At 41.0% G+C, this 21,431-nt stretch overlaps 1 protein-coding gene across 8 annotated transcripts in view; it reads left to right on the forward strand.

The window, feature by feature from the left end:
• malrd1 (MAM and LDL receptor class A domain containing 1) overlaps positions 1 to 21,431 on the forward strand; it is a 408,484-nt gene that overhangs the window by 177,754 nt on the left and 209,299 nt on the right. For all 8 annotated transcript variants that reach the window (XM_043690416.1, XM_043690424.1, XM_043690417.1 and 5 more), the window contains one exon: positions 18,652 to 18,943. In XM_043690416.1, the coding sequence (XP_043546351.1) occupies positions 18,652 to 18,943 (292 nt within the window). The remainder of the gene's footprint in view (positions 1 to 18,651; positions 18,944 to 21,431) is intronic.

Below are 21,431 nucleotides of genomic sequence, written 5' to 3' on the forward strand. Positions count from 1 at the left end.
TGGACCAAGTGGTCTGATTCTGTGCTGTGCATCTCTATGACTCTAATACCAAATGTGCAAAATTGCTGAGGTTGTAAGTCAGTAACTAGAACGCATTCATGGCAGAACAGGCAAGGTTAAAAGTCACACATGGACAGATGCACCAGTCCCAAAGGACAGAGCAATCACAATAGACAGGTGAAAATGCTATAGAGGACATTATATAAAACAGAAAAAGAAATGGGGAAAGCAGTGTTCTCATTCCTGAATCATTGTCTGGGGGACAGCACAAGAAAAGCAAGTAGAGATAACCACAACAGAGAGAGATTCGAATGAGTCACTTTACACCATACAATGTGGTTAGTTCAATCACGTGAATGGGTAATGAATTGTTTGTGGCATTTGGAATGAGGACTGCAGAAGGACAACATCAGGTGAACATCAGATTGATCCTGGTGTGTCATGCAACACCTTGACCTTCCCATACCTACATGAAGCAGCTCGACGTGGTAATCCAAAAATTAAGTCCTCAAAAATAACATGACTGGATTAATGCCAAAAGGATAGGTTACTCTGTGAATCCACTGTGATTACATGAATATGTACTTCCAGTTCACAGTTTGCAGCCAACACAAGGGAGATGAGGTAATGGCCTAGTAATATTATTGCGAGACCATCAATCCAGAAGATCAGCTGTTGCTCTGAGAATCTGCGTCCAAATCTCACCAGGACAAATGGTGGGATTGAATTCAATGAATAATATCAAGAATTAAAAATCTACTGATGACCAGGAAGCCATTGTCAATTGTTGGAAAACTCCGTTTCATTTATTAATCCACCATTCTTACTTGGTCAGGCCTGCATGTGACTTCAGACCCACTGCAGTTGGGTTAAATATTAACCTCTGAAATGGTCTAGCAAGCTATTCAGCTGTATCAATTGCTATGAGTCTCAATAAAAAAAACTGGGTGGATCATCTGGCATCAACCTAGGCACCGGAAAAGACCATGGGAGAAACAACCCTGCCAACCCTGCAAAATCCTCCTTATTAACACATGGGGGCTAGTGCCAAAATTAGGAGAGCTGCCTCACAGGTTAGTCATGCAACAGCCTGATATATTCATTCTCATGGAATCATACCTTACAGACAATGTCCCAGACACTACCATCATCATCCCTGGATGTGTCCTGTCCCACCAGCAGGACAGACCCCGGAGAGGTATGGCACAGTGGTATTCAGTCAGGATGAAGTTGCCCTGGGAGTCCTCAACATTGACTCCAGACATAAAGTCTCATAGCTTCGGGTTAAACAAGCAAGGGAAATCTCCAGCTGACTACCACGTACCATCCTGTCTCAGATGATGAGTCAGTACTCCTCCATATTCAACAAGACTTGGAGGAAGCAGGAAGGGTGGCTGGGCACAGAGTGTACTCTGGGTGGGGGATTTCAATTATAGCAGCACTACTGATCAAACTGGTCTGGTTCTAAAGGACATAACCACTAGACTGGGTCTGCAGCAGGTGGTGACAGAACCAACAAGAGGGAAAAACACACTTGACCTCATCCTTACCAATCAGCCAACTACAGATGTATCTGTCCATACAGTATTTGTAAGAGTGACCGCTAAACTGTATTTGTGGAGACTAAGTCCCACCTTGACGTTGAGAATACTCTCCATCATACTGTTTGGCGCTATCACTGTGCTAAATGGGACAGACTTCGAACAGATCTATCAGTTCAAGTCATGTAAATATTGGACAGATTTTGGGGAGTCAAGTTAAGCATGGCAGTTTTCCTAGCCTCTGACCTGCTCTTGTAGACACTGTGATGATGTGGTGAGTCCAGTTGAGTTTCTGGTCAATGGTAACCCCTAGGTTGTTGATAGTGGAGGATTCAGTGATGGTAGTACCATTAAATGTCAAGGGGAGGTGGTTAGATTGTTATATCATGGAGATGGTCATTGCCTGGCATTGGTATGGCTCTTGACCTCATCACAGCCTTGGTTGAGAGATAAAAGAGCTGAATTCCAGAGGTGAGATTAACAATGCTTGATATCAAGGCCATATTCAACTATGTGTGACATCAAGGAGCACTTGAAAAACTGGAATTAATGGGTATCAGGGCAAAGTCTCCACTGGTTGGAGCCATACCTGGCAAAAGAAAGATAGTCATGGCTGTTGGGGGTCAGCCATCTTAGCTCCAGGATATCTCTGCAGGGGTTCCTCAAGAAAAGTCTGAATATCTTCAGTTGCTTCATCAATGCCTTTCCTTTCATCATATGGTCAGAAATGGAGATGTTCATCAATGATCACAAAATGTTCAGCATCATTCACAAAATGTTCAGATACTGGAACAGTCCATATTCAAATGGAACAAGATCTAGGCAATACCTAGGCTTAGGCTGTCAAGTGGTAAGTAACATTTATGTCACATAAATAGCAGACAATGACCATCTCCAAGAAGGATCAATCTAACCACCTCTCCCCTTGACATTCAAAGGTGTTACTTCCATTGAATCTCCCACTATCAACATCCTAGGGGTTACCATTGGCCAGAAATTCAATTGGACTTGCCACATAAACACAGTGGTGACAAGAGCAGGTCAGAGCCTAGTGTTTGACTTACCTCCTCACTCCCCAAATCTGTCCAACATCTTCAAGTCACAAGGCAGGAATGTGATACATAACTCCCCACTTGCCTGGATTGGTATCGCTCCAAGAACAATCAAGAAGCTCAAAACCGTCCAGGACAAAGCCACCCACTTGAATGGCACCACATCTAAAAACATCCACTCTCTTATCTGAAATCCCGAAATCCGAAAAGCTCCAAAATCCGAAGGCTTCTTCATGAAATCTTTTTCTCATTAACAAGGTTGATTGGCGTCCAAACAGTTAGCCCAACTCCACACCCACTCAATGCACGTCACTCAGATGCAACGTGGGTGGGCGTGGCCAAGCACTTGCAGGCCTCAATTCTGCCTCAGGGCCCATTGTACTCACAGTGCGTCTGCTGCTCGGTAAGACTTTTAAAGATTTTACCGTCAAACTGTCACTTATTCTGAAATTCAAAGAATTCTGAATTCCAAAAGCCAGCTGGCCCTGAGTGTTTCAGATAAACGATTGTGTACCTGTACTATCTATAAGATGCACTGCCTAAATTCATGAAAAATCCTTAAACAGCACCTTCCAAACCCAGAACCTCTTCATCTGGAAGAACAATGGCAGCAGATATATAGGAACACCATGACTTAAATTTCCCCTCCAAGCCATTCACCATCCTGACTTGGAAATGTATTGCCATTCCTTTACTGTCACTGGGTCAAAGTCCTAGAATTCTATCCCTAAATGCATTGTGGGTTAATCTACAGCATGTGGACTATAATGATTTCAAGAAGGCAGCTCACCACGATCTTATCAAGGGCAACTAGGGACAGGCAATAAATGCTGACCCAATCAGTGATAGCAACACTCCATGAGTGAATAAGAAAAAATGCAAAAACCACTCATCTCAGTTTTGCCAGTGTAAAGCTTGGATGGATACTCCTCAATGTACTAAAAGTGATTTACAATGTATCACAGGCCACTAATCCATTAACTGTGAAACAGATCCTGGAGGAGTACAACAAAGTGTTAGAAAGGATAGGATGTTGATATGGACCAGGCCAATCCCCTCAAAACATTTCAAGAAGGTAGCCCAGACCCAAACTTTATGAACTGTTTTAAGCAGTTGTAAAGTGGATATTCCAGGAGAAATGCCACTGGTCAAACCACTTAATTTTAAACAAAACAGAACTTATTTACTGTTTACTGAATGAAACACGAACAACAGAAAAAAGAATACCAAACAATTTAAAGGTCTCCGAAAACCTAACAGATTAATCCTAACTTAATGATGCTGTTCCAAATACTTGCAACAATCCCCATAAACACTCCTTGGCACAAAAAATAAAATCAGTGTGTTACAGGATAGAAGGCAGGGAGAGAGTACCAGTCTCTACTTGCTTCTTTGGGTCCAGCAGCTATTTTCCACACTACTGCTAAAAACCAAACCAAACCAGAGAAAAACTGAGCCTTTCATTGTACAAGTTTTAGTTTAAAAAAATTGAAAGCCTTCTGCCTGAGGCAGTATCTGTTAGCTATTATCAAATTGGCCCAAAAACCCTTCAACCCCAGACTTTTCAGAATCTATGTCATTTATGACCTCTCTGAAAAAAACAGCCAAGGACTGCATAACCTTGTTAAAGGGGCAGCTTCATCACAATGTCCTCCAGGAGAATTTGCTATTGAAGTAGATGACAATACAAAGCCTATTCAGCAGCTACCCAGGAAATCCTCAACTTGCCCCAAAGTCAGCATAGAAGACAGGTTAGAAGAGCTAGCCAAGAAGAAACTAATCAGGAAAGTGAAAGATGCTATGGGATAGATTAGCAGCATGATAGCAGTGAAATAGCCCTGAGAGTGAAGAGAAATAAAAACAAATTACTGGAGAAACACCGGATAAAAGCAAATTACTGCAGATGCTGGAATCTGAAACCAAAAGAGAAAATGCTGGAAAATCTCAGCAGGTCAACTTTGACAAAGGGTCAGTTAGACTCGAAACGTCAGCTCTTTTCTCTCCTTACAGATGCTGCCAGACTTGCTGAGATTTTCCAGCATTTTCTCTTTTGGTTACTGGAGAAACACAGTTGGTTCATATTTCAAAAATGAGGCATTTTGGACTGAAAATATTAACTTTGTTTCACTGTACCCCGATGATTTTCAGATCTGCTAAGTTTCACTGGCAAATGTTTTTATTTTTGATCTTCAGGATCTGCAGTAATTTCCTTTTATTGGAAAGCTGATAGTATGCATCAACCAAAGAATATAAATAAATCTCTGAAGAGATTTCACTAGCCCATGACAATTGAAGGAATCTTATCCAAAACATAATATTCAGCCCAGGCCATCTTGATCCTGAACCCAGAGCCAGCTCGAGCCCACTTTGTTGAACAAAAAAAATTATGACTATGGAACTTCCTTTTGGAGTGCTGGTGGGATAATCTTAATGTTATTCCAGAACTTCGGGCTAATATCCTGGGAATATGGACTTGAATTCAATTAGAGCAAATTTAATTATTCAAACACAAATTCAATTATAGAAAATAGAGTAATTCAAATTGAATAAAAAGGTGTGAATATGTAACCACTATCAATTGATGCACAACCATTTAGTTCATTCATGTCCTCAGATTTTCCTAAATCTGAGGAAGTACATAGAGTCATAGAGATATACAGCTCGGAAACAGGCCCTTCGGTCCAACTTGTCTCTGCTGACCAGATATCCCAATCTAATCTAGTCCCGTTTGCCAAAACTTGGCCATTTCCCCCTAAACCCTTCCTATTTATACACCCATCCAGATGTCTTTTAAATGTTACAGTTGTACCAGCCTCCACCACTTCCTCTGGCAACTCATTCCATACACACACCACCCTTTGCGTGAAAAGGTTGCCCCTTAGGTCTCTTTTATATCTTTCCCTCTCATCCTAAATCTGTGCCCTCTAGTCTTTTCACCCCAGGGAAAAGATTTTTTTTCTCTTTATCCTATCCATGCCCCTCATGATTTTATAAACCTCTATAAGGCTCAGCCTTCGACGCTCCAGGGAAAACAGCCCCAGCCTGTTCAGCCTCTCCCTGTAGCTCAAATCCTCCATCTTTGGCAACATTCTTGTACATCTTTTCTGAACACTTTCAAGTTTCACAACATCCTTCTGATAGGAAGGAGACCAGAATTGCACGTAATATTCCAACAGTGGCCTAACCAACGTCTTGTAAAGCTGCAACATGACCTCCCAACTTCTATACTCGATACTCTGACCAATAAAGGAAAGCATACCAAACACCTTCTTCACTATCCTATCTACCTGAGACTCCACTTTCAAGGAGCTATGAACCTATACTCCAAGGTATCTTTGTTCAGCAACACTCCCTAGGACCTTACCACTAAGTGTGTAAGTCCTGCTAAGATTTGTTTTGTCATTTTGCAGCGCCTCACATTTATCTAAATTAAACTCCATCTGCCACTCCTCAGCCCATTGGCCCATCTGATCAAAATCCCGTTAAAATCTGAGGTAACCTCTTCTAACTTTAAGTCATCTGGCCTATATATGACTCCACACCCACAACAATACGGTTGACTCCTAACTACCGTTTAGACACTTGGGGATAGACAGTAAATATTAGCTTAGCCAATTATCCTCATCACCCATGACCGACCATAAAACAAGAAAGCCACTGCCAAGGGGCATAAATGTGTCCATATGATCCCCATCCAGTATGAATGAAAATCTCTTCCATTTAAATGGCTCATTTATTACTTATATGTTCCAATGTGTGAGCTGCTTGAGAGGAAATGCAAAGAAAATTGAGTTGTTCATCATTCTTTTTCACTAAGCATTCCCTCCAAGTGAGTATTCCCTCTCAGAATGCAGAAAATTCTCTTATATTCAAGTGATTGTTTATTGGCATTTCTCACCTAATTGCAGAGTCTTGTTTTGTGAACAGGCAAAAACCTAAAGAATATATTTAAAAATTGCTGCTCCTAGTATTTGCTACACTACTGTTTGTTATGCAGGGAACAGTGATTTATTATACCTGTCATTGCTCAAATACAACTAACAAATGGACCAGTATGACTGGGCCAAATATTTGTTAATGCGTCAAATGAATATAATGTGTAACATCTCTTGTTAAAACTGATACAGTAGTCTTTTCCTGAAGTGTTATATATGTTCAGATTTACAGTCAGCCAGCTTCCACCCCTTTCCAATAGACTGCAGACAGAGTGTATAAGATCTTTATCTACATATTCAATGTGAGACTTATAGTTGTTCTGGTTCATGGGTCTGTTTATAGCATCAAAAGTGCATGGTGAACTTATTGTCTACAGTGCATTGCTCAACATAACAAATTATCGCATTAACAGCATTTAATGTGCTGTTCTGACAGTTTTGTGACTTTGACCTTGATATTTAATCATTTTATTTAGCAGCCAACAAGAAAACTTAAGGCATTTTTGAATTCCATGAAAACTCAATAGTGCTTATGATACACAAAAACAGAGTTACCATTTCGAATCCAAGATGACTCTTTGGAACTGGGCAGGGCTGCAAAATAATGATCTTTCTATTATTGACAATGGAGATTGAGGAGCAAGTGGAATAAATGGTGAGGCTGCCCAGTGCAAAGGCAAAGGGCATGCTAATGGTAGAAAAGGAGTATTATTGTAGAATAGTTGCTTATGGTATGGTGTTAATAGGAAAAAAAGGTCGGCTTTGCTGACGGCAAACTCATGCAAACAAGACACCCGCCCCTAAGTTACACCTTGCCTTTTATTTTGGGATCCTTCATTATCTGTTGCATTTGCTCTTCCTTCCCCATCTTCCGATAGCACTAAAATCATAATTTTCTAGTCCCCTTTAGTTCTGAAGAAGTTATATTAGACATGAAATGTTAACTTTGTCTTTTCCACAGATGTCGCGTGATCTGTTGAATTTTCCTGCAGTTTTTATTATTTCAGGTTGCCAGCATCTGCAGCATTTTGTTTTTAATGTAATAACTGGTTAATCTTTATTGGGGAATGAGTGTAAGTTAGAATAAGTCACATCATTTGTATAAATACTAGGGTGAGGAATTAGTAACACATATTTCTTTCCCCCCACATGTTTTCAAAATCAGATCCCCTTGAGTCAATGATCACCAAAAAGCACAGGAAATGTAATGAGCCCCAAAAATTAAATGTTAAAAATCTAGAACAGAGAACATGAGAAATCATTTTATGCTATATTGTAAATGCATGACTAGAATTATTGATTGAAGCAGAGATGTCAAAATCTAGGATTGTTGGTGGTAAGAAGTGGGAATAACAAAAAGTGGAAGAAGGTGTGTACATAACTCCAATTTAATTGAAGCTAGAATATTGACATGATTAGGTTGAGCCAATGGTCTTATTTCCAGCATTTCCAACATTATCTCGGCAAACACATTGACCAATAGCAACGATTAGATTTTCTTCATTCAGTTGATACATCTTAACTCTGCATAATATTGCATGGTCTCCCCATTGTTTGCAAAAGGAACAAGTTCGGAGAAATAAATGTGTTTATGACTAGAATACTAATGACTATGAAGTGATGACAGAACTGAAAATAAACACTCTTAGAATAATTTAAAATGCAGTGTAGGAGATAAAAATGAGTTAAGGAAACAGACATATTGTTCATGGCAAACATAAAGCATATGCAAGTCAACTACTGAATTGAAAACTAAGCTAATGGCATTTGATTGATTTTCCTTTTTGCTATTTTTTTTTCACCTTGCTGTACTATTTTGATTGCTATTTAACACAACAAAGCATTGGGATAATCTTCTTTGGGTGAGGCTGATCTCATCTAAACTTTCTTTGGAAACCATCCCATTTTCAAATCATTGCTACTCTAGCTTTCTAAGTTTTGTACTTTGACTAGGATTTGACTATTCCAACTCTTTGGTCAATGAGGTATGGGGATGAAGAGTCAGGACCAAACCAAGCTGCTGAGTAGTATGATTTGTCTTTTTGTCTCCAGTGCATTAAAGAGCCTTGAAACAGACTTACTGTCAACCTATAGGCCTGAAGTGAAGCTGGGCCGCCTCAGGAATGGCACATTAAAAGGCCTAGTTCCATTCAAATACATGAGCCCAAAAGAATTTAAAATTTCAACTAAATAATAAAAATAAATCTGTGCTGAAACTTAAAAGAGTCACAGAGTCAGAGAGTTATACATCACAGAAATAAGTTTTTTGGCCCAATTCATCCATGTTGGCTAGGTTTTGAAAACTGAACTAGTCCTATTTGCCTGCATTTAGCCCATATCCCTCTAAACTTTTCCTATTCATGTACCTGTCCAAACCTTATAAATGTATCTCTACTGCTTCCTGTGGCAGTTTCATTCCATACATGTTCATTCCACCTGATGCCTTAAAATCTCTGCAGATATCTCAAATGTATAGTTACTCAGCTTTTAAAATTCTTCCAACTCCATGTACCTGGTATGAAACCTGATTGCTATTGAGCTGTGGCCACCTTACACAAAATCCAAAAGTTTACTGGAGATGGGCTGTGAAAGAGCCTTAATGTGGTGAAACAAATGATCACAAAATTAGCTTCTTCAGAGGTGCAGGACTAATCAGGGCCCATTTCTCTTCAACTGTCAGGGAGTAGAGAGAACTGGGCCTGCAGAAGACATCTCTACTTCAGGCAACTTGATGGACCATGAGTGAAATCTCAGGAAAACTGCAATTGCATTGGTTGGTGAGAAGCTGCTGTTAGAATCACAGAACCCCTTCAGTGTGGAAACAGAGCATTCAGCTCATTGAATCCACACTGACCCTCCGAAGAACATTCTACCCAGACTGACACCCTCTTCTCTATCCCTGTAACCCTGCATTTCCCCTGGCTAGTCCACCTAACCTGAAAATCTTCAGACTGCAGGAGGAAATTGGAGCACCCGAAGGAAACCCATGCAGTCAAAGGAAGAATGTGCACACAGACAGTCGCCTGAGGGTGCAATCAAACCCTGGCATGTGAGGCAGTGACAGAAGAAACTGCAGATGCTGGAATCAAATGTAGACAGCTGTGGGCTGGAAGAACACAGTAAGCTAGGCAGCATCAGGACATGGAGAAGTCAGTGTTTCAGCTATAACCTTTCTTTCGGACTAGATGTGGGGATAGGGGCAACTACAGATAAAGGGAAGGGGTGCTTGGGGAGAGTAGCAGAATGGTGAGGTAGTGATGGGTGAACACAGGTAATGGGTATAACCTGGTTGGTCAATGGGAGGGATGAATCCAGTTGGTGGCCGGAAGGAAGGATTGGTAGATAGAGTGGAAGGGAGGAGGAGGAGCTGGAAAGGGAGCTGGGGGATGAGTAGGAAGATTATTTGAAATTGGAGAACTCAGTGTTAAGTTCTCCGGACTGTAGGTTGTCTAGGTGGAAGATGAGGTATTGTTCCTCCAATGTGCGGTCTAATTCACTGCGGAGGAGGCTGAGGATGGACATGTTGTAGTAGGAATAGGAAGGAGAATTGAAATAGGCAGTGACTGGGAGGTCAGGCTGGCCAATTTGGGCCCGGCAACGATGCTCATCGAAACGGACACCTAGTCTAAACTGGATGTTAATGATGTAGAGAAAACCACATTGGAAGCACCAGGTGGAGTAGGCTTGGTTGGAGGAGATGCAGGGGAACCTCTGTCTCATCTGGAAGGACTGTTTGGGGCCATGGATGGAGGTGAGGGAGGTGATGTATGGGCAGGTATTGCATCTACAGGAATGTGCAGGGTAATACAGGGTTACAGGGGTAGAGTAGGTGAGTGGGTCAGAGTTGGATGCTCTTCGGAGGGTCAGTGTGGACTCAATGGGCCAAATGGCCTGTTTCAACACTGTAGGATTATATGATTCTAATTTGTTTGAGATTTTGAGAATGTTTCTGATAAAACTAATAAAGGGCTTCGATCAGCGTAATGTAGTTGGATTTTCAGTAGGCTTTTGATAAGTTCCACACAGGAGGTTTGTCCTAGCACTGATCCCAGTGGCATTGTATTCATCACTGCCTGCAATTTGGAAAAATACCTGTTTTTACCTGCTCTTTGTTTCCTGTCTGTCAACCAGTTTTCTATCAGTCATAATACACTGACCCCAAACCCATGCATTTTACTTTTACATGCTAACCTCCAATCTGGAACATTGTCAAAAACCTTCTGAAAGTTCAAATAAATCACTTGCTCCCCTCATCAACTCTACTAGTCACATCTTAAAAGAATTCCAGTAGATTTGTCAAGTATGATTTCCTTTCCATAAATCCATGCTCTGTCTGTCCAATCCTACCACAGGTTTCTAAATGATCCACTATTAAATCTTAGCATTTTCCCCCACTATTGATGCAAAGTTGACTAGACTATAATTCCAGGCTTTCCTGTTTTCAACTGTGCTTCTTGTATGAATGCATACCGCCACCACTTGCTGTTTACCCTCCACTTTCAGAATATCCTGTAGCCACTCTGAGACATCCTTAACATTAGCACCAGGGAAGCCACATCCTAGAGTCTCCTTTGTGGCCATAGAAATGCTTGTCTATTGCCCCTACAGTTGAATCCTCAATAACCATTGCATCCCCGCACTTTTTACTCCTTCCCTGTGCAGCACAGCCAACCACAGTACAACACATTCAGCTGTTGCTACTTTCTTGAGAGCATATTCCCCTCAGCAGTACCCAACATGCTTGAGTATTTGAGGATGTTACGAACAAAATTAATAAAGGGTATTGAAGGACATAGTATCATTGAATTTTTAGGAGGCTTTTGATTAGTTTCCAACAAGAAGTTGGTTTGAAATATTAAATTAATGGGATGGGAGATAATCTCCCGGTACGAATTAATGATCGCCTAACAGTCAGAAAACTGAGAGCAGGAATAAATTGGTCATTTTCACATTGGCAGATTGTGAATATGTGATTATGCTGTGGTTATAAGAGGTTATTTTGTCTTTTTTTTAAAGGGAGATTGAATAAGAGTGGATGATGCTGTCTGTGAGAAAGTCAACAGCTTGTGAGGCCTTGGGTTTTTTATAAGTTGAAACAATGGAAGCAGCCTGGCTGGGCGTGGCCAGCTCTCATAGCCAAGGCTTTCTGGTTTTATTTTTAGCTTTTAGGTTTAAGTAATTGCTGTGTGGACTTGAAGAAGTAGAATTTTTTTTTACAGCTAGAACTGAGGTTTCTGTCTGATGCTGGGTGACCTGTAAGATAAATCTATTTTTCTGAGTTTTCCTTTTTGCCAAGGGATATGCTTATGGGATGTTACTATATTGGAACAGTTAATTAGTAATAGTTATTGCAATTATTATTCTGTTAAGTTTTCTAATACAGTTAAGTTATTCAAAATTCCTCTTTCTGTGGTTGTATTTTAACTCTAGTGTTTCAATAAATTGTGTTTTGCCTAACATCGAGTAGCTTGACCAGTCATATTGTATCTGGAACATGGTATTTTAAAATAAGAAAACATTAGGGTCTAGGCTACCTTTTAAAAATGTTTTGAGGGGGTCTGGTCTGCTCCATAACAACTATTGGAGTACCTCAAGGATCAGTAGCTTGGCCCCATCTGTTCACAATATATGTCAACGATTGGGAGGTCAGGCCAAATGCTATATTTCCAAAGTTGCAGATAATGCTAAACAAGCAAGAATACATGCTGTGAGGAAGATATAAACATTTTCAGAAGGATTTGGACAGGATTTGTGATTGGGTAAGAACACAGCAGCTAGAATATAATGTGGAAAATGTGAGTGCAGATGTGCAGAATATTTCCTAGATGTGCACAGGGACTTGGGTATCCTTATCGATCGGTGAAGGCAAGCATGCAGGCGCAGCAAGCTATTAAGAAGACTACTGGAAAGTTAGCATTTATCGCAAGGGGATTTGAGTGCAGTGCCAGTGTAATCTTGTTTCAATTGCATAGGGCCTTGGTTAGATTTTGGGTGTAATTTCAAAATTTGCAGATTACAAGAAAATTGGAAAGGTGTTAAACAATGAGTAGGATGATAGTTGACTTCAGGAGGGCATAGCCAGACTGGTGTTATACACTGAAACCTGGCAGATTTAATTCAACATAGAGAATTATGTGGTTTACACACATTTTGGTGGGAACAATGAAGAGAGATGGTAGAAAATAAATGGTATCATTATGAAGGCACACTGCAGTTGTACCTACACAAATCATCAAAAGTGGCAGCTCAAGAGCCAGAGGTAATATGGTGAAAACAATAAACAGTGAATTGTTGTGATCTGGATTTCACTGCTACAGAAGTTAGTAACTTACAAAAAGGAAGTCAATGAAAACTGGAAGAATAAAGGGTCATGGGAAATATAGCAGGGCGGGGGTGGGAGGGGCGGTGTGGTGGTGGTTCCCTTTTTGTAAGAGCATTCTATGAATGTCATTAGTATTAATTGTTATAATGATTATCTTTCCAAAAATTAAATAAGAAAACTGGATTATCATATAAAGGTACGTATATTAGTAAAGAAATTTGTGAGAGTGTGGAAAAAAATTGATAACATCAATGAGAGTTGGTAACCCTGTCAGACTGGGTTTGCAAGACTATGGTGTACAGCAGAATTTAAACCATTAGGTCAAATGTAAACAGGTCCTTCCAATGTTTACTGCATGTTATGTCTCAATTTACTCATTATATTCCAAAGCATTATCTTCTGAAATAAATCAATCTAATCTACATTTTACTGAATTAAGACAAGCTGTTTCTGCATTCTCCCAAGGGAATGTGTTCCACAGACTGACAACTGACTCACTGAAATAGTGGACTTGTATTTTCCCTGGGCCAGAATCAGAATCTTTCAGCCAGCCTCCAAGTTTCCATATGACAGGGATTTGTTTTAAATGATGGATTGTGGCAGGCTGAGTGAGGTGGCTGTGCAGGTGGAGAGTGTTTGGAAGTTGGGGACAGTTGTGATGAGAATAGCTGTCAGTGCTTCAGGCAGGCCTAAAGGCCTTCCTCATCTTCCTGGAATGTACAGCAGCTGCAAACCATTCTGTAAAGAAGTCACCCCAGTTTCATCTGTCAAACTGTTATATAGTCATAGGGACATACAGCACGGAAACAGACTCTTCGGTCCAACTCATCCACGCTGAACAGATATCCAAACTTAACTGAGTCCCATTTGCCTGCACCTGGCCCATATCCTACTAAACACTTCCCATTCATATAACCATCCAGATGCCTTTTAAATGTTGCAATTGTACCAGCCTCCACCAGTTCCTCTGGCAGCTCATTCCATACATGCACCCCCGTTTATGTGAAAAAGTTGCCCTCAGGACCCTCTTAAATCTTTTCCGTCTCATCATAAACTTATGCCCTCTAGTTCTGAACCCCCTTCCCCCCTCCTCCACCACAGGGAAAAGACCTTGTCTCTTTATTCTATCCATGCCCCTCATTATTTTATAAACCTCTATAAGGTCACCCCTCAGCCTCCAAAGCTCCAGGGAACACAGCCCTAGTCTATCCAGCCTCTCCCCATAGTTAAAATCCTCAAACTCTGGCAACATCCTTCTGAGTCTTTTCTGAACCCTTTCAAGTTTCACAGCATCCTTCCAATAGAAAGGAGACCAGAATTGCACACAATATTCCAAAAGTGTTCTCACCAATGTCCCGTATAGCTGCAACATGACCTCCCACCTCTGATACTCAATGTTCTGTCCAATAAAGGAAAGCATGTCAAACGCCTTCTCCTCTATCCTATCTACCTGCGACTACACTTTCAAGAAACTATGAACCTACACTCCAAGGTCTTTTTGTTCTGCAATACACCCCAGGATTTTACCATTAAGTGTAAATGTCCTGCTGTGATTTGCATTTGCAAAATGCAACACATCGTATTTAACTAAATTAAACTCCATCTGCCACTTCTCAGCCCATTGATCAAGATCCCATTGTATTCTGAGGTAACCTTCTTTGTTGTCCACTACACTTTCAATATTGGGTTCATCAGCAGACTCACTAATTATACCTCCTATGTTCATATCCAAATCATTTATATAAAAGATAGAAAGCAGTGGACACAGTAGTGTTTCTTTTGGCACTCCACTGGTCACAGACCTGCAGTCTGAAAAGCAACCCTCCACCACCACCCTCTATCTTCTACCTTTGAACCAGTTCTATATTCAAATGGCTAGTTCTCCCAGTGTTCCATGAGATCTAACCTTACTAACCAGTCTACCATGAGAACCTTGTCGAATGAGAACCTTACTGAAGTCCATATAGATAACGTCCACCACTCTGCCCTCATCAATCCTCTTCATTATTTCTTCAAAAAGCTCAATCAAGTTAGTGCGACAAGTTAGTGCACAAAGCCATGTTAAATATCCCTAATCAGCCTTTCCAAATCTATGTACATTCTGTCCCTTAGGATTTCCTCCAACAATTTGCTCACCACTACCACAGACTCACCGGTCTATAGTTCCCTAACTTTTCCTTACCACCTTTCTTAAATTGTTGCAACACATTAGCCAACTTCCAGTCTTCCAACACCTCACCTGTGACTATCAATGATCCAAATATCTCAGCAAGGGGACCAGCAAACACTTCCCTAGCTTTCCACAGAGTTATAGGGTACACCTGATTGGATCCTGTAGCTTTATCCACCTTTATGCGTTTCAAGACATCTAGCACTTCCTCCTCTGTAATATGGACATTTTTCAAGATGTCACCATCTATTTCCCCACATTCTGTATCTTCCATGTCCTTCTCCACTGTAAACACTGACGCCAAATACTTGTTTAGTAATTCCCCCATCTCCAGCAGTTCCACACATAGGCTGCCTTGCTGATCTTTGAAGTGTCCGAATCTCTCTCTCGTTACCCTTTTGTCCTTAATGTATTTATAAATTCTCTTTTGATTCTCCCTAACCCTATTTGCCAAGGCTATCTCATGAGCCCTTTCTGCCCTCCTGATTTCCTTCTTTAGTATACTCCTACTGCCTTTAGACTCTAAGGATTCACTCGATCTTTGCTGTCTATATCTGACATATGCTTCCTTCTTTTTCTTTACCAAAACTACAGTTTCTTTAGTTGTCCAGTATTCTGTACACATACCAGCCTTTCCTTTCACCCTAACATGAGCATACTATCTCTGGATTTTCGTTATCTCATTTCTGAGGGCTTCCCATTTTCCAGCCGTCCCTTTACCTGTGAACGTCAGCGCCCAATCAGCTTTTGAAAGTTCTTGCCTAATACTGTTAAAATTGGCCTTCCTCCAATTTAGAACTTCAACTGTTAGACGGTGCCTATCCTTTCCCATCACTATTTAAAAAATAATAGAATTATGGTCTCTGTCCCCAAAGTGCTCCTCCACTGCCACTTGCCCTGACTTATTTTCTCATACGTATATTCATATAATGAAGAAAAAAGTTTTCTTGTACACAAATTTGTCTCCATCTAAATCTTTAACACTATGGCAATCCCAATCTATGTTTGGAAAGTTAAAATCCCCTACCATTACCACCCTATTATTCTTACAGATAACTGAGATCCCCTTACAAATTTGTTTCTCACTTTCCCATTGACTACTGGGGGGAACTATGGTAAAATCCCAATAAGGTAATCTTCCTTTTCTTATTTCTCAGCTCCACTCAAATAACTTCCCTGGATGTATTCTCAGGAACATCCTCCCTGAGGACAGCCATAACGTTATCCCTTATGAAAAACGCCACTCCCCCTCCTCTCTTCCCCCCGCTTTCTGTCCTTCGTATAGCAGTTGTATCCTGGAACATTAAGCTGCCAGTCCTGTCCATCCCTGAGCCACGTTTCTGTAATTGCTATGGATATCTCAACCATGCCCTGAATTCACCTGCCTTCCCTGTTAGGCCTCTTGCCTTGAAATAAATGCATTCTCTACCTCATTCTCTGCTTTGTTCCTGACTGCCCTGACTGTTTGACCTGTTCTTTTTCCCAATTGTACCTGTCTCAGAGTGATCTCTTTCCTCATTATTTCACTGGGTTCACCCCTCAACCCCCATCCCCCTCACCCCCACCTGACTGGTTTAAATCCTCCAAGTAGCTCTTGCAAATCTTCTTGCCAGTATATTTGTCTCCTTCCAATTCAAGTGCAATCCATCCTTTTTACCAGACCACTTCTACCTCTGAAGAGATTCCAATGATCCAAAAATGTGAACTCTTCTCCCCTGCACCAGCTCCTCAGCCACATATTAATCCGCTCTATCTTCATTTTCCTACCCTCACTAGCTCCTAGCACCGGGAGTAATCCAGATATTACTATCCTCGAGGACCTTCTTTTAAAATTCATGCCTAACTTCCTATATTCTCCCATCAAAATCATATCCTTTTATCATCCTATATCATTACTTCCTTTGTGTACAACCACCTCCTGCAGGTCCCACTCCCCTTTGAGAATATTCTGCACGCTCTCTGAGAAATCTTTGATCCTGGCACCTGGGAAGCAACACACTTTTCTGATTTCTCGCTATTGGCCATAGAAACGTCTGTCAGTGCCTCAGACTAGAGAGTCCCCTATCACAATCGATCACTTGGAACCTGACCTACCTCTCATTTCATTAGAGCCAGTCTCGGTACTAGAAACCTGGCTGTTCGTACTATATTCCCCTGAAAGTCCATCAGTCCTTACATTTTCCAAATCAGCATTCTTGTTTGAGCTGGGGATAACCACAGGAGACTCCTGCACTACCTGCCTCCCTCTTTTACACTCTCACTGTAGACATAATCATCAGTAACATGGAAACTCTCCCTAATCTCCCATATCCGACTGGAAGAGCACATCACTCTACTAAAGGCCATCTTTGCACTTTAACAATCTAGAGACCCAGAAAATAGCACAGTCACATGGTCCTAAAAACACTGATCCAAGCTGACTGAGTACCTATGTTTTATATTTTAAATTTTAATCAAGAAATGAATCTCAATAAAAAACATAACCAAAAAGAACCCACTCTCCTCATTATTAAAAAAAATAACAAGGTTACACTTAAAAACCATGCACTTATCTGCTCCTGTGCTGTGAGCTCTCCCACACAGATTCCTCTAAGATTAGCTGTGAATATTGCTGTTTGGTAGTTTTTGTTAAACGCACTCTGATGTCCAGAAATACTTGAACTCAAACAGCAAAGACAGAAGCTGCACAGATTCACTGCTGTGTCACTGTCTCTCTCTCTCTCTCACTGACCATGTCATCTCTATTTTTCTTTCTCTACCTCCTTTTAAAAGTGCCATTGTTTTGAATTTTTTTTCCCCGAAAAGATCCAAAACAATGCAATGGCTTTTAAAACAGTAATTACTGCTCCTGGAATTCGTGGAAATCAGCCCCAATACCTAAATTACCTCAAGAAAGGAGCAGCTGTTACAGCCACAATTCTTTCCCCGCCTCCACCTTGGACTACCCAGAATTTTTCTCTTGTCTGAAAAGGTATTTTTAAATTTACACTATAAAATGTCAAAGGGAGAGGCGCATCAATCTTGATATACCCAGCCCCTCACTTGTCCCCCACCACAGTCTTAGCTCTTTTCAAGCTAGGAAACCTTTGATTCAGTTTCGAGAGCCCTGTTTGCCACCTTTACTCAGACAGGAGGCCCACCCTTTAGGCTTTGCTAGCCTTCCAAGTAAAATCACAAGGAGTGGCTATTTCTCATATAATGCAGATTTCTTTTTTCACAGGCCTTCAGAAGTTCACAGGGAAATTTATGCATATTGTCCCTAATTTTTAAACCTACCCTCCACCTTCCCTATCATGGTTCCAGGCATAGACTATAAAGCTGGTTTGACATTTTTGGACAAGGATTGCAGAATGGAATTTGTCTTGTTGTTAAACATTCTTTTGTAGAACTGTGCGCAAATTATTCAATATTTAAAGGATGAGTTCCAATGAAGAGTCAAAACATTAATGCCGGTTTTCACTCCACAGATTCTGCCAGAACTGCTGAGGCTCTCTCACGCTTTCCATTTTTGTATCAAATCCTTACTGTCTGTCCCAGCTTAAAGTTGTAGAGTATTAGTCATTATTTAAAATCTCAAACTCATTGTGTACAAAACATCTTGGGTTGACGATGCCATTGATTTCTCTTTCAGATTATCTTCTATTACTACATGGGGGGAGATATTTTTGGATCGTTAACAGTTTACCAAATAACTCTCTCCCATTATCAAACATTACTTTTTAATTTGACTGGGGACCAAGGCCATTACTGGCAGCGAGCTGAAATCAACCTTAGTGCTGACGAGGACTTTGAGATCATGTTAGAAGGATGGGTCGGAAAGGGGTCAAAAGGAGTCATAGCACTCGATGACATCACTTTTACAAAGGAGTGCATCAGTTCTCCCTTTGCATTTCATCCCGAACCAACTCTGCTTCCTCCATCAGGTATGTAACAGCCAATTAATTAAACTGTGTAACCAGATTTCCACATTATTTAACGCAAGCCATTAAAACTTTGAATGTAGCTGCCAGAATTAAAGGGCTTTTGGTAATTTTACAAGCTTTAAGGAGTAATTGTAATTTTTAAATTTCTCATTAGATATGAGTGTTAATGTTCTTGATATTTAAGTAACATTTTCTCTTTAACTCTTATATGTAACAGTCAATGTTTCTTTTTGGCTTAGACAAGAAAGTTCTTGATTGAGAGTGGCACGGTGGCTCAGCGGCTAGCACTGCTGCCTCACAGTGCCATGGACCTGGGTTCATTTCTACCCTCAGGTGACTGTCTGTGTGGAGTTTGCACATTCTCCCCATGTCTGTGTGCGTTTCCTCTGGGTGCTCTGGTTTCCCCTCACAGTCTAAAGCTGTGCAGGTTAGGTGGAGTGTCCAAAAATGTGCAGTCTAGATGGGTTAGCCATAGGAAATGCAAGGTTATAGGGATAGGGTAGTGGAGTGGGTTCGGGTGGGATGCTCTTCACACCGATAGGCCTGCTTCCACACTGTAGGGATTCTATGCTGATTCTACTGTTTGAGAGAGGTTGTAGTTTATTCATCAATGGGATGTGGGTGGTGCTGGCTGGAACAGCATTTATTGCCCTCCCCTAATTGCCACTGAAATTATTGCCTGCTGGGTAATTTCAGAGGACAATTAAGAATCAGTCACATTATTGTGATTCTGGAGTCATAGGTAGGCCAAACCAGATAAGGATGACAGGTTCCCTTCTCTGAATGAAAATGTAGTTAGTTAAATAGCTAACTCAGACTTGTACAAAAGCAGAACAGAACCGACTTATCTAAATCACAAGCAACAGGGTTTGCAGAGCACAGCCAGAATAGAGTGGCATGTTTGGGGAGTTTGATAGTGTGGGAGATCAGTGAAGTAGGGAGATGAACACATACTTTTACTTTCCCTTTCCTAATGCTTTCGGATCACACCACGTCATCTGCAGACAGCTAGATTCTTAAAAAGTACAACAGAAGTGAAAATTACAAATATAATTTCACTGTTCAAGAAGGGAAGCAGGCAGAAAACAGGAAACTATCGGCTATTTGCTTGACAGCATTGTGGTGAATGTGTTAGAATTCATCATTAAGGAGTTTACATTTGGGCTATAGAAAATTCAGGGTAATCAGGAAGAAAGAGGATGGTTTTGAGAAAGGTAAAGCATATTTTACCAATTTATTCTTTGAACTCCATGCACTGTGAATAAAAGCAAGCCTATTGCCAGAGTCAGACAGTCATACAATACAGAAATGGACCCTCCGGTCCAATTCCTCCCATGCTGACCATATTCCGAAAGTAAAGTAGTCCCACTTGTCTGTATTTGGCCCATATCCCTCTAAACATTTCCTATTTGTGTATCTGTCCTAATATCTTTTAAATGTTATAACTGTACCTGCATCTACCACTCCCTCTGGCAGCTCATTTCCTACATACACCACCATCTGTGTGAAAAGATTGCCCCTTGGGTCCCTTTTAAATCTTTCCCCTCTCACCTTAAACTTATGTTGTCTAGTTTTGAACTCCCGAACCAGAGGAATAAGACCTTGGCTATTCGCTCTATCCATGCCCCTCATGATTTTATAAACCTCTATAAGCCCCAGCCTATTCATCCTCTCTCTAGAGCTCAAGCCCTGCAATCCCAGTAACATCCTTGTAAATCTTATCTGCACCCTTTCAAGTTAAACAACATCTTTCCTCTATAGCAAGGAGACCAGAACTGAATACAGTATTCTAAAAGTTGCCTTACCAATTTCCTGTACAGCTGCATAATGATGTCCCAATTCTTATACTCAATGAATTGGCCAATGAAGGCAAGTATGCCAAACACTTTCTTCACCACCCTGTCTACCTGCGATTCTACTCTCAAGCAACTTCTTCACTGTCCACTATACCACCAATCCTGGTGTCACCTACAAATTTACTAACCATATTTCCTATATTCACATCCAGATCATTTATATAAATGACAAAAAAGTGGACTTAGCACCGATCCTTGCAGCACATCGTTGGTCACAGGCCTCTAGTCTGAAAAACAATCCTCTACCACCACCCTCTGTCTCCTACAATCAATTTTGTATCTAATTGACTAGTTCCACCTCGATTCCATGTGATCTAAAACTTGCTAACCAGACTACCATGTCCGCGTAAACCAAATCACCCGCCGACATTTCCGCCATCTCCAAAAAGACCCCACCACCAGGGATATATTTCCCTCCCCACCCCTTTCCGCCTTCCGCAAAGACCGTTCCCTCCGTGACTACCTGGTCATGTCCACGCCCCCTATGACCAACCCTCCCATCCTGGCACTTTCCCCTGCTACCGCAGGAACTGTAAAACCTGTGCCCACACCTCCTCCCTCACCTCTATCCAAGGCCCTAAAGGAGCCCTCCACATCCATCAAAGTTTTACCTGCACATCCACCAATATCAT

The sequence above is a fragment of the Chiloscyllium plagiosum genome, chromosome 5, assembly GCF_004010195.1.
Source record: "Chiloscyllium plagiosum isolate BGI_BamShark_2017 chromosome 5, ASM401019v2, whole genome shotgun sequence".
Classification (NCBI taxonomy): domain Eukaryota; kingdom Metazoa; phylum Chordata; class Chondrichthyes; order Orectolobiformes; family Hemiscylliidae; genus Chiloscyllium; species Chiloscyllium plagiosum.